The sequence below is a fragment of the Cyprinodon tularosa genome, unplaced genomic scaffold (assembly GCF_016077235.1).
Source record: "Cyprinodon tularosa strain WSP-4 unplaced genomic scaffold, ASM1607723v1 ctg349, whole genome shotgun sequence".
In the NCBI taxonomy this organism is placed as follows: Eukaryota; Metazoa; Chordata; class Actinopteri; order Cyprinodontiformes; family Cyprinodontidae; genus Cyprinodon; species Cyprinodon tularosa.
In genome coordinates this window covers 357879-369173 of record NW_024039062.1, presented here as the reverse complement: position 1 = coordinate 369173, position 11295 = coordinate 357879, and the positions used below count along the sequence as shown (strand labels likewise).

General features: G+C 37.9%; 1 protein-coding gene across 2 annotated transcripts; it reads right to left on the bottom strand.

The window, feature by feature from the left end:
• Positions 1 to 1625: 1625 nt before the first annotated feature.
• Positions 1626 to 11021, bottom strand: LOC119789825 (inactive phospholipid phosphatase 7). 2 transcript variants are annotated; one of them, XM_038294943.1, is made up of 3 exons: positions 10865 to 11021; positions 10015 to 10735; positions 1626 to 2913 (listed from the first exon to the last, which is right to left on the bottom strand). In XM_038294943.1, the coding sequence occupies exons 2-3, from the start codon at positions 10490 to 10492 to the stop codon at positions 2525 to 2527; spliced, it is 867 nt and encodes a 288-aa protein (XP_038150871.1). In that variant the 5' UTR covers positions 10493 to 10735; positions 10865 to 11021; the 3' UTR covers positions 1626 to 2524. The 2 variants fall into 2 exon arrangements, with proteins under 2 accessions (XP_038150871.1, XP_038150872.1); XM_038294944.1 differs by having other exon boundaries at positions 10015 to 10509; positions 10865 to 10983.
• Between the last annotated feature and the right edge of the window lie 274 nt (positions 11022 to 11295).

The following is an 11295-nucleotide window of genomic DNA, read 5'->3' as shown; positions in this document are numbered from 1 at the left end:
CATGTTCTTAACAAAGAAGAGATGATGCAACTGCAATCATGAAGCTGTAAAATGTGGGACTTGCATTTTGTCTTTTCCAATATTTTATAAATATTTTTTTGCCATATTGGGTATAGAAACCTCTATTACAAAATATTCAGATGCTCCTTTTGCCCAGTATGTATTTGGTTGTTTTTTTTTCTCTCATAAAAATACAATTAATCACAAACACAACTACTTCAGGGTGTCCATTCAGTCTCCTCCAGGGGGAGCTCTCCTCTTACCAGCTGAGTGGTCATTTAACCAGAACCTAGGTTTGGTTGTTAGAAAAAACAGCTGTTGTATCTTTATGGATGATTTATGTAATGGTTTTGAAGACTGTTGGAAAAATGTTTTAAGATTAACCAGAAAAAACATGCACTGAGTTGCAGTTATTTAAAAACGCAAAGGTATGAGGCACCCAAAGGTTATTGTGTCTAATCCTACCTTAATCTTTCTCAAAACAAGCATGAAGACACAACAGAAGAACCTATCAGGGTCTTCGGACGCTCACTGCATGCAACAATATTGTGGTTACAGATATAAGAGCAACCTGAAAGCCTTGATTTAGGAACTAATAAATTAAACTACTCTCACAGGTGTGGAGGGTTGTTTTCCTTGACAAGCTTATGCTCTTTCTATGCTATAATTGGAATAAATGTTTATTTTGGTTTAACTGGAAAGTTTACTTGACTTGAAATAGTGTGGGTCCACAAGATCTTTTTTGAAAACATCATTAGAAAATGTCAACTTGCATCTTTTACACCTTTTCCACATTCACTGTGTTTTATCATGATACATTTGACCATATTTTTGTTGTATACCTACAAAAAGTAAGATGTTATTCTAATTTTGTAGGAAACTAAGAAATGCCACCATTTTTCACAGCAAACATTTCAGTCAGTCGAATAAGCAGCTTCAGTTCCTCCTTATGACTGTGTTATAGACCACAACCCATTGCACTGGTGTTGCTTCCTGTCATAAATTGAATTGTAAGGTCATTCATATTTATAGCTGTTCTACGCTTAAGAATGTGAGATGATGCAGGTCTCTAACCGAACTTTTTTTTTAAAGGTCTGAAATATTATTTATGTACAAATAAACTGAAACTCAGTGCACTGATAGGTAATTAGCTTAGTTTTATATGGAAGGACACCCTGCTCTTTATGCATCTCAGGGGTTACTAAACCAATCCCACAATTTTAACATGGATAAGCATTCAGCTGCCAAACATGAAAAAGATAACAGAAAGTGTGAAAATATATTTTTTTTTAACCATACAATGTTTCCCTTCTACTTTTCAGTATTATTTTACTTCTTTTTGTTACTCCAGCAAACATATTTCCGATACTATGATTACTTTTAGGAGGTACCGCATCATCTGATGTGCACCTCTTTATTTTTGCTGACTGTTTTAAGCTTTAAAAATGTTTTAGAGTTCCAATAAGACTTATGTAAAATTCCCATTTATATATATTTTTTCTTCAGGATGAGTAAATCATGGTATTATGAACACATCTAAGAAAACTTGAGTCATGATCAATTCTACATGCATAAATATTTGAGTCATTGTCAATTTCTTGTCACAGGATTGATAAAACACAGCATTGCAACTGTATATCTGGTTTTATTATTGAGATGCAGCAATAAAGTGTAAACATCATACACAGACCTCTGTACAGAACAAAGTAGGTAATGTACACTGCATTTTGTTTATCTAAAAAAAAAGGTCCACCCAAATGTAAAAAAAACAAACAAACAAAAAACAACTCTTAAACCATAATTTCATTGTGACAGACAGCCTTTAATGATAAAAATGAAAAACAATTTCTAAGGTTTATACTTTACCCTAAACTATTAGAAAGTATTTCATTCTCTTTGATGAGTGTGCAAGAAAGACCTAATTCAGCTGCATTGAAAAGGTTTAGGGCACAAATGTACAGTTTAAATTACAAAAAGGAAAAAAAGAAAACCAGAAATATGCAAATATTATAGCAATGTCAAATAAGAAGCTAACTAATATGTAATATATCCATATAGATGTCACACTAAATGAAGAAATATGAATAAAGATACTACAACAAAACTGATCACATGGTGCCAAAAACAAACAATCAAGGGAATCAAATAGGAAATTAAGAGATAGAGCCAGAATAAATGGAGGAAATCAACAACCAGAAGCTTCACAAAGAAAATAGATTACAGGTTAGATTACATATGAAAAGTACCATCTGCTATAGAGTCGTTAAAACTTAGAGATAGAAACTGATTTTTTTTATTTTAGTCATTACTTTTTGATGGAAATAATGAATAAAAATGTGTTAGACTAGAATTTCTAGTTCTGAAAGCCCCAAGGACCTGTGTGAATTTTTTGCTCGTTGCATGCAAGTCAGCATCTGCATCCATGTGTTAAAACTTCCCTATCTGCAAAAATAGCTCCTCAGATCAAAATTTGCAATATTGCACAGTTAGTATCAGTTGTAATATCATGTAAGACAAGCAAAGCTCAATAAAAAGGACTCCAGCTGAATGTACTTATGGAAATAAGAGTCTGACAGGTGTTGGAGGACAGCCACACAGTCTCCATCAGACTGAAGTGAAACATCCCCAAGGCAAAACCACACACCATATCTGTTAGGTGGTGTTTACCCAAAAGCACTCGAGACATGCCAACCAGGAAGGCCCACAGCACCAGAAGTATGCGCAGGGGCACAGCAAGGACCAGGTGAGACAGCAGGAATTTGGAGACCATGGCAGCTCGACTGGCATGAGCGGCAGGGAAAGAGTACACGTCCATAGCTACACAGTCCAGGAAGCCTGGCGTCATCTCCCATGGTCCTCTGCGCTTCACCAGTCTCTGGACTCCAGCAACCGTCATGAGATCAAGAATGAGGGCTGTAAGAAAATTTAGAACCAGAATAAGTGATATTCTCAAACTTATCAGGATAAAAATGTTTTAAAGATCTGCTTTGTAGAAATGTGCACACAACTTCAGATAAACATCACAAACAAAAACTGGAACAAAAACAAATATTCGTTTCAGTATGTTTGAAAATAAAAGCAGATAATATTCTTAGTTGAAAATAAACAGGTTAGAATAAATGTTTACTGAAACCGGAACATCGCGTGTGCACCCCCGATGAACAGCGCCAGCCCAACCTGCAACAAAAGTAAGCTAGCGATTGTGTATGTGTGTGTGTGTGCGCATGCTGACACGGACTTATAGCTAAGTCCCGGCTGATGACGGCTCCTCTGTCACACCACCCCTCTCCTCTCCAAGGTTGGCGAAGTTCGGCAACCTAGAAAGAAAGTCTGCCACTTTACTGAGTCTGCTACTTCTATGACAGATGTTAAATTTGTAAGGTTGCAAGGACGTATACCACCTAGTTAGACGATGGTTACTATTCTTTATGGTGTTGATCCAGGTCAGGGCACGATGGTCTGTCTCCAAATAAAATTCTCTGCCCAGAAGATAATACTTGAGACTTTCCAGAGCCCGCTTGATGGCCAGGCTTTCTTTTTCCACCACAGAATATCTCACCTCCCGAGGTAGCAGCTTGCGGCTCAGGTAGAGTATGGGTTGCTCCTCTCCAGGATCTCCTTGAGCCAGAATAGCTTCTAAACCAACTGTGGATGCATCTACTAGGACCAGACATTTCCTGCTCAAATCAGGATTTTGGAGGACAGCAGAAAAACATAGGTGCGCTTTTAGAGCGTTAAAAGAATCTTCACACTCCTTGGACCACACAACAGGATTCTTCTGGTTTTTAGCTATCAAACTAGTGAGTGGAGGAGCAAGTGTAGCAAAATGAGGGACAAACCTTCAATACCAACCAGCTAGTCCTAAGAATGATCGCACTTCCTTCTTGGAATAAACTGTGGCCCTAGGTCGAACAGGCACGTAAGGACGGAAAGAAAACAAGATGGCAAGGTCCAATTGTTTACATAGATGGGGTTAAATTCACTGCATGAGAGTCCTACATGCTGACTAAGATACCTCTTAAAACATACAGGTTAAAAAGAAAAAAGGAAAAAAAAAGTTTAAGAAAGCTTATTATAAGCAATGTTCTGGCCTACAAAAAGTTGATTAGATGACTGATATTCATAACGTTCAGAGTATTTCCACTTTCTCTTAAGGTAGAGAGCTTTTAATTGAGCTCTTTTCTTACTGTTTTTCTGTTAAGTATTATAGTCTGTTGGCATCATTTTTTATTTTCATTTACATAAAGTCAATTTTTCTGTTTCTTAGAAGATCTAATGCATTCTTCAGATTCACATTACCATAGTCATGGTAAGTCATAATCAGCTTTAGATCTACCTCTTTAATAAATCAGTGTGGGTTTTCACTTTTGAATTGATTTAATTAAATAAGTAAAAAAAATCCTGCTCCACCTGTTAGCTTAAAGCAGGCATATGCAGAACTTAAACATGCTAAAGAGGTAGCAACTGCATCTAGGTAGAAGAACTAAAAAACATACACTCCCTTGAGGACTGAATGTGTACTACACTGTTTTACAGATTTGCATGAAATTCCAAAAATGTGAACAACTCCTAACCTTAAACCTCTATTCCATAGTGAAAATATGAGGAGAATCAATACCCTGTTTTCTTTTTGGCATGTTTTCAAATAAGTATGATCAAAATAATGGCGTTTTTGTACTGGAGTTCTTTACAAGTGGTGTAAATTTGGTAGCAAAGTGGTTCTACTCATCAATACATCAGGTGGTTCCTGAAAGTTACAAGGTTCTTAAAATTACTCTGAAAAATTATACAGAATGGCACTGATATTAGAAAAAAATAATTGTACGTTTGAACATACAATTATTTTTTCTAATAGATAATATGTAAAATAAAGTAATAAAGCTTGCGTTTGACATATAGCTAGTTTTGTTCTTTTTGTTTTCCCCAGAATTTTATTGTCATTACACTCTCACAAGTACAGCGCAATAAAATTCCCTCTCTGCATTTAACCCACCCCCTTGGTGAGCAGTGGGCTGCCATTTGCAGTGCCCGGGGAGCGGTTCAGGGTTAAGGGTCTTGCTCAGTGACATGGAGTGGCAGTCTGTGGGTGTGCAAAGCTGATGTATGTGTTTTTTGTATATGCAAGCTGGAACCTGTTTGCTAAGTAAGCGCTGATTAGTTGTATTTCCTGTTTTAAACGTCTTAAAAACCACTGCAAGTTTGTTTCTACTGAAGTCTGAATCTGAAAAATGAAGTAAATGTGAAAACAGATATGTTGGTGACTAAGAATAACCGCTGTGGTGTACAATAATACCAAGCAGCATTTGCTTCAAGTTCACATACCAGAGACTAGTAGAGCTTTTTATAACTCTGTGACAGTCCCAAAAATACCCATGTCCCTTTTGCTATCTCCAACTCAAATCGGCCATCTTCATTCACTTAATGTCAACTGCTCGACAAACCTGTTTCAAAGCAGCAATTCTCTGCCTATATTCACATGTAGCACTCAATGACTTACTATTTCTCTCAGCTGTATAAAGTAAATCTTTTGTGATTCTCTGTTTTCATGCTCAGAGAGGAAATATTGTATACATATACAAAAATTTATGAAGGTGGAAGGTGTTTGGAAGGTCACTTTGTGTGTCAGTCACAGTCGGACAAATCTTAGAATCTCAGAAGAATAGAGAAGTAACATGCTGGCAGCCGTTTCAGTTAGCATGTCTTGGTTTGGTTTCGTCAGGACTCATTGGTCTGAATATTTGGGTATTCTTTAATTGACAAATCTTAAATGAGAAGAGAGGTTTTTTTTTCCAATTTTGTCATTGTCACTATAAATACCTATTTGAGCCTTTGGTCGTTTTTTAAGGCAGACTGTAGTCTGCACTCTGCAATGATGTGAATATCAGTTGACTACTCAGCTACATTTCCAAGTTAAATAGTGTCCCTAAAACTTTTCTAGAATTTAGTCAGTGAGTTATTGCCAGTAATTGGTAAATGGCTCTATTGGATGAAGTAGTTATCACTTAAGAGAAAAAAATCTATAAGCATTATTTTCTAGGAACATCAAAAAATTAAAAATAAAACTTCAGCGAGATCCCGCAATAGTTTGGCAAGATCCCGCAAAAAATAAACTTTTGTAAGATCCCGCTATACTTTTGCGAGATCTCGCAAAAAGTTTTCCCATTTCAGCGAACCGGAAGTAAAACAGACACAACAGTGGAGGCGCAAAGTGTACTGCTATGGGAGGATAATACACCCATGTGTCAGCTACAACCATGGAGGTTTATTTGGAGAGGTTCTTAATTTCTAGATAAGTCCCAAAAGACGACATTACACGAATGAAGACAGACAGTGTCAGTATGCAAACCTACGGGGCCCCTAAAGGGACATGGAGGAAAATATAAACTTTTGCGAGATCCCGCAATAGTTTTGCAAGATCTTGCAAAACTATTGCAGGATCTCGCAAAACTATTGCGGGATTTTGCAAAAGTCCTTTTTTTTCTTCAATGTCCCTTTAGGGGCTCCGTAAAAATGTGATAAACATGAGTCAGGAATCATATATTTATACTGAAACTCTGCATATCGTTCTAAATCCAATGGGAGAGACGGAGGAGAAAGGAGGCTCAGAATCATTTGCTTTTTGCAAACATTTTAAAAGTAGAGGTTTCAGCCGCATACTGCGCAAAAGCTCATAGTGGCCATGATGATAACCACCACTTAAAAAATGTAGTAGTGGTAGTGCTCTACAAACAAGCTTGAATATTTTTGGAAGAGCCTCTTATTACTTGTTGAGCTGGACTTTGTAACCAATAATCTATATTGAAACTCAAGCTATTACAATTACATGGGCATATAACTATAAAGTAGCATAATAGCAAATTCATATGCCCCCTGAATGCCCCCCCCCAGGATATATTCCAGGTGTGTCCTATGAGAGCAGAACCAGGGGACGACCCAGGACACGCTGGAGGGACTATGTTTCTCAGCAGGCCTGGGAGCGCCTCTGGCTTCCCCAAGCAGAGCTGCAGGAGGTGTCTGCAGAGAGGGAAGTCTGGGACTCCCTGCTGAGACTACTGCCCCTATGACCTGGTCCCGGATAAAGCAGGTAATGGCGACAAACTATAGTAAGGGTAATCATCCTAAACACACCCTCTACGTGAAAGGTTTTTGTTGTAGCTGAAGATTTCAACTGGACTAGAATTCACCTTCCAGCAAGAACCTGCTGCAGCCTGCAGCTAGAGCTACAGAGGCATGGTTTAAGTCAAAGCATATCCATGTGTTAGAATGATCCAAAGTAGATCCAGATGTAATTTAAATGCATTTATCAAAGCTAGATCTCCGTCTCATTGATATAAATGCAGGATCCTCTATAGATAAATGGAAGCATTCTGTCATATGTAGACATTTTCAGACATTCGTTTTAAAATAACACAAAAGAAATAAAAAAAAACCTGCATTATATTCAATCAAATAAACTATCAGATTAGTCATCTAATAATCAAAAACACTTTCAGTCAATAATTAACGGACTTCCAAATGTCTTGTATTCCTGTAAGATTTGTAACTCATGCATTAAAGATCAGGCCTTATAAGTCTTAAATGCAGGTTTAAAAGTAAACAGAAGGAAGCTTATTTGTAAAGTCTTTAAATAAGGCTGCACATAAGATATCGCATCAAATGTATAATAACAATAACTTTTATTGTAATTTGAAAATATATCCTTATTCAAACTCAATGTCCTTGCTATCCTTTCGCATCATAAAGACTAAAACAATCATATTACAATATATTGATAGTCCTAAATAATAAACTATTTTGGAGTATAGGATTTATGCCTTGTTTTAAGACTTTTCTATAGAAAAAAAATTCAAATATTAAAGCATTCTAAGTAGTTTTTAATAAGTAGATCTTTAAATTCAGATGACACACTTTAGTCAGACAGCCAAAGTTTATCATAAAGCTATCTTGCACATTGCGAATAGAAACACCAAATAAAAAGGCTCCTTCTTGATTAAACTTGCTGCAAGATTTCACTGTAACTATGATTAAACCTTTTTCAATTTGTGCTGTTTGGAAATACATGAATTTGGGAACGTCTTAAAATCTAATGACAACTATTAATTATGCTTTTCTATAATCTGACCTTAAGAAGTCTAGTTGGCAGTTCTGCACAAACCATGTGACACATCAAACGTTTGCAAGGTGGTGGCCACATAAGACCAAAAACCTAATAATTAGCAGCACACTAAAAAGCAAACAATAAAACAACAACAATGTGAGAGAAATGTAAAACTGAATATTACCCTGAACACAAAATGCCCATAGAGCAATAGAGTGGTGGCAGTATGATGCTGTGGGGTGCGTTTTTTTCCCAGCCTATATAAGCTGGTAAGACCTAATAAGAAGCTCTTGGTACTGCTTAATATATTGCACTCTGTTATGAAACTTAGGGATAACAATTTACCGGTATACAAATCTGTGGATAGCACACTTTTCTACATTTTTGGAAAACCATATAGATTACAAACAATTCCACTAAAGAACTTGCTTTCTGTTACATCACATCTTAACAGTAGCAATGTGACAACATTTAAAAAACTGGTTATCTTTTCTGTTATATTTAATTGTTCTTCTATGATGAAGTATGTCCTCTTCCAATAGAGAGCAGAGGGCTGCACATATTGAGTGGCGCATCGGCAGCATTTACAGTCTCTTGTAAACACAGAGCTTTCTAAAAACTAGGCTATGTCCTTGTTTCCTTTTTGCTCTAACAAACTATTTCAAAGACGATTTAGCCTTTTCATTGCTCTCATTGGTACAGTCAGTATCATTGTGAACTTCTAACAGCTTTTTATTCGATAGCTGAAAAATAAATAAACAAAACCCATTGATAAATGTGGGAGTTAGACCATAACAGTTAAAACTGCTTCACTTTGTGCAGGTTTTTTTGTTTTGTCTTTTTCTGCATCCACATATTTTAACACACTTCATTCTATAAAAGGTGAGACTGAATGCAGAGGAGGCTCACTCACTGACCACTTTATTAGGTACACCTGTCCATCTGTCTGCTAACGCAAATTTCCAGTCAGCCAATCACACGTCAGCAACTCAGTGCATCCAGGCATGTAGACATACCCATCCAATTATGACAACAGTGTACCCATCTTCTGATGGCCTCCAGGAGGATAACGTGCCATGCTATAAAGCGTGAATGATCTCAGACTGGTTTCTTTAACATGACAATAAGTTTGCTGCACTAAAATGACCTCCACAGTCATAGGTTTCTCAAACCCATAGAGCACCTTTGGGATGCCGGGGAACAGGAGATTTGCATCATGGATATGCAGCCGACAAATTTGCAGCAGGATATTAAGTCACTGTTGGCCAAACGCGCCAAGGAATGTTTCCTGTAAATATATGCCACTAAGGATTAAGGCAGTTCTGAAGGGAAAAAGGGGTCCGACCTACTACTAGCAATATGTAAGTGGTGCTGCTCATTTTAGTTCATTTAATGTTACAACATTAGTGAGTTGATTTCGCTCAGTAATTGATCCATCTCTATAATTGTTAGTACAAACACACCAACATGTATTTAATGAGGTACACATAAGTAAATCAGTATCATAAATAAAGAAAATGAATAATGAATGGCGTAATAGAATGGGGAAAGAAAAGGAAGACGTATTTTGGATCAAAAGACGGAAGAATTTATAACTAGAGGAAGATGCAGAAATGAGGATAGATTAATAACAAGGCTAAGATTTGGCTATAGAAACAGGACTTAATTCTACATTCTGAAATACAAAAGCATTAAGGAAAAGTGACCATATTAGGATGATGCATCCATAGAACATGTTGCCAAATTTTTTCACCTCTTTTTATTTAGAAAATGTAAATACTTAAAATATAATCTCCTTCCTGCATATTATGTAGATTATGCATGTTATGGATTGATTGTCTTTGTATAGTTTTGGCTCTAGGTAATAAACTCTGAAAAATGCAGATTTAAATATCTAAAAGTCACGTGATATTTACCCAGCAGCAGATTAACCAGGACCTCCTGTCCAGCTAGAGTGTTGCTCCGTGTCAGACATATGATAGTGCCAATGATCCACGTGATGCCATGCCCAGTGAGCGCCAAGAGGGCCACCATGGATCGGCAGCCTCCCCAGGAGGACGACGTGGAGGCGCACACCCCCATGCGTTTGGACAGGCAGATGTCAATGGCGAGGAGGGAGTTCATCGCTATCCCCTTGAAGGAAGGGTTCAGCTGCATGCAGTCTTCATCGGGCATCTTGGTGGACTCTCTCCTGTCCTTGCTGCCGCCGTCGATAGGTTCTTCGCTCTTCTGGATGCTTTGGGGCTTGTTTTGAGCCGCGCGTTTGGGAGCGCAGCGGCTGTCCGGGGGTCCGCAGCCTCCACGGAGGGGCTGGTTGAGAGACATGAACTCGGGTCTGCTCAAGATGCTGTTTCTCTCCCGCGCCCTGGATCTAACGTTGTTCGCCGAAGGCATGTTAGATTATATTTTCCCTGAGGGGACAATAACCGATTGAGTTTAGGGAGGTAATTCAGATGGTTTAAGATCACCACAACGGTGAAATGTCCCAGAAAAACACCCGTCCTCCCCCTACTGTGGCCCTAAATGCTATATTTAGAGTCTGGAGAATGCAATGTCCAAGTTGTTTATATCATACAGACAGGCAGAGCGCAGCTAATGAATGTCATCAGCTTCCAGCCAATCCTGTGAAACCTCGGCCTACAGCATGGACACAAAAATATCAACATGAGCATTTTATAGCCTATAAGGCTCTGCGTAAAATGTGCCAGAAATACGAAACATCTCAGTCCCCACACCCCCAGATGCTCTCCCCTGCATCCATCTCACCTCTCACATTCAGGAAGCGATCGGCAGATTCTAGATCTAGCAACTCCCTGACAACAAAAGACGAGGGTGAAGAGAGCTGTGACAGTGCAGCATCTGGCTTCTGCTGCGCATATATGGCGTAGGTTACGCACAATTCAGATTCAGCGGTGCGCACTTACGTAAAGCGGAGTTCTCCAAGGTGCTTAAAAAGATGGACCACTGCCGATAACCCCGCTTATTATGGAACTCCAAAAGAACCACGAGTAAAATGTACTTCTTCATTAAATTGGTAATTAAAATAGTTAAATAGGCATTGACATGACAAGATATAGAAATTGTTAAACTGAAATATTATTTAACAAATCGTATTAGTAGCTTTACACCTGTTTAAACTATTTCAGTATTTTTTTTATTTGTGCACTCATCAAAAGCAGTGGCTGTGGCTAAAAATG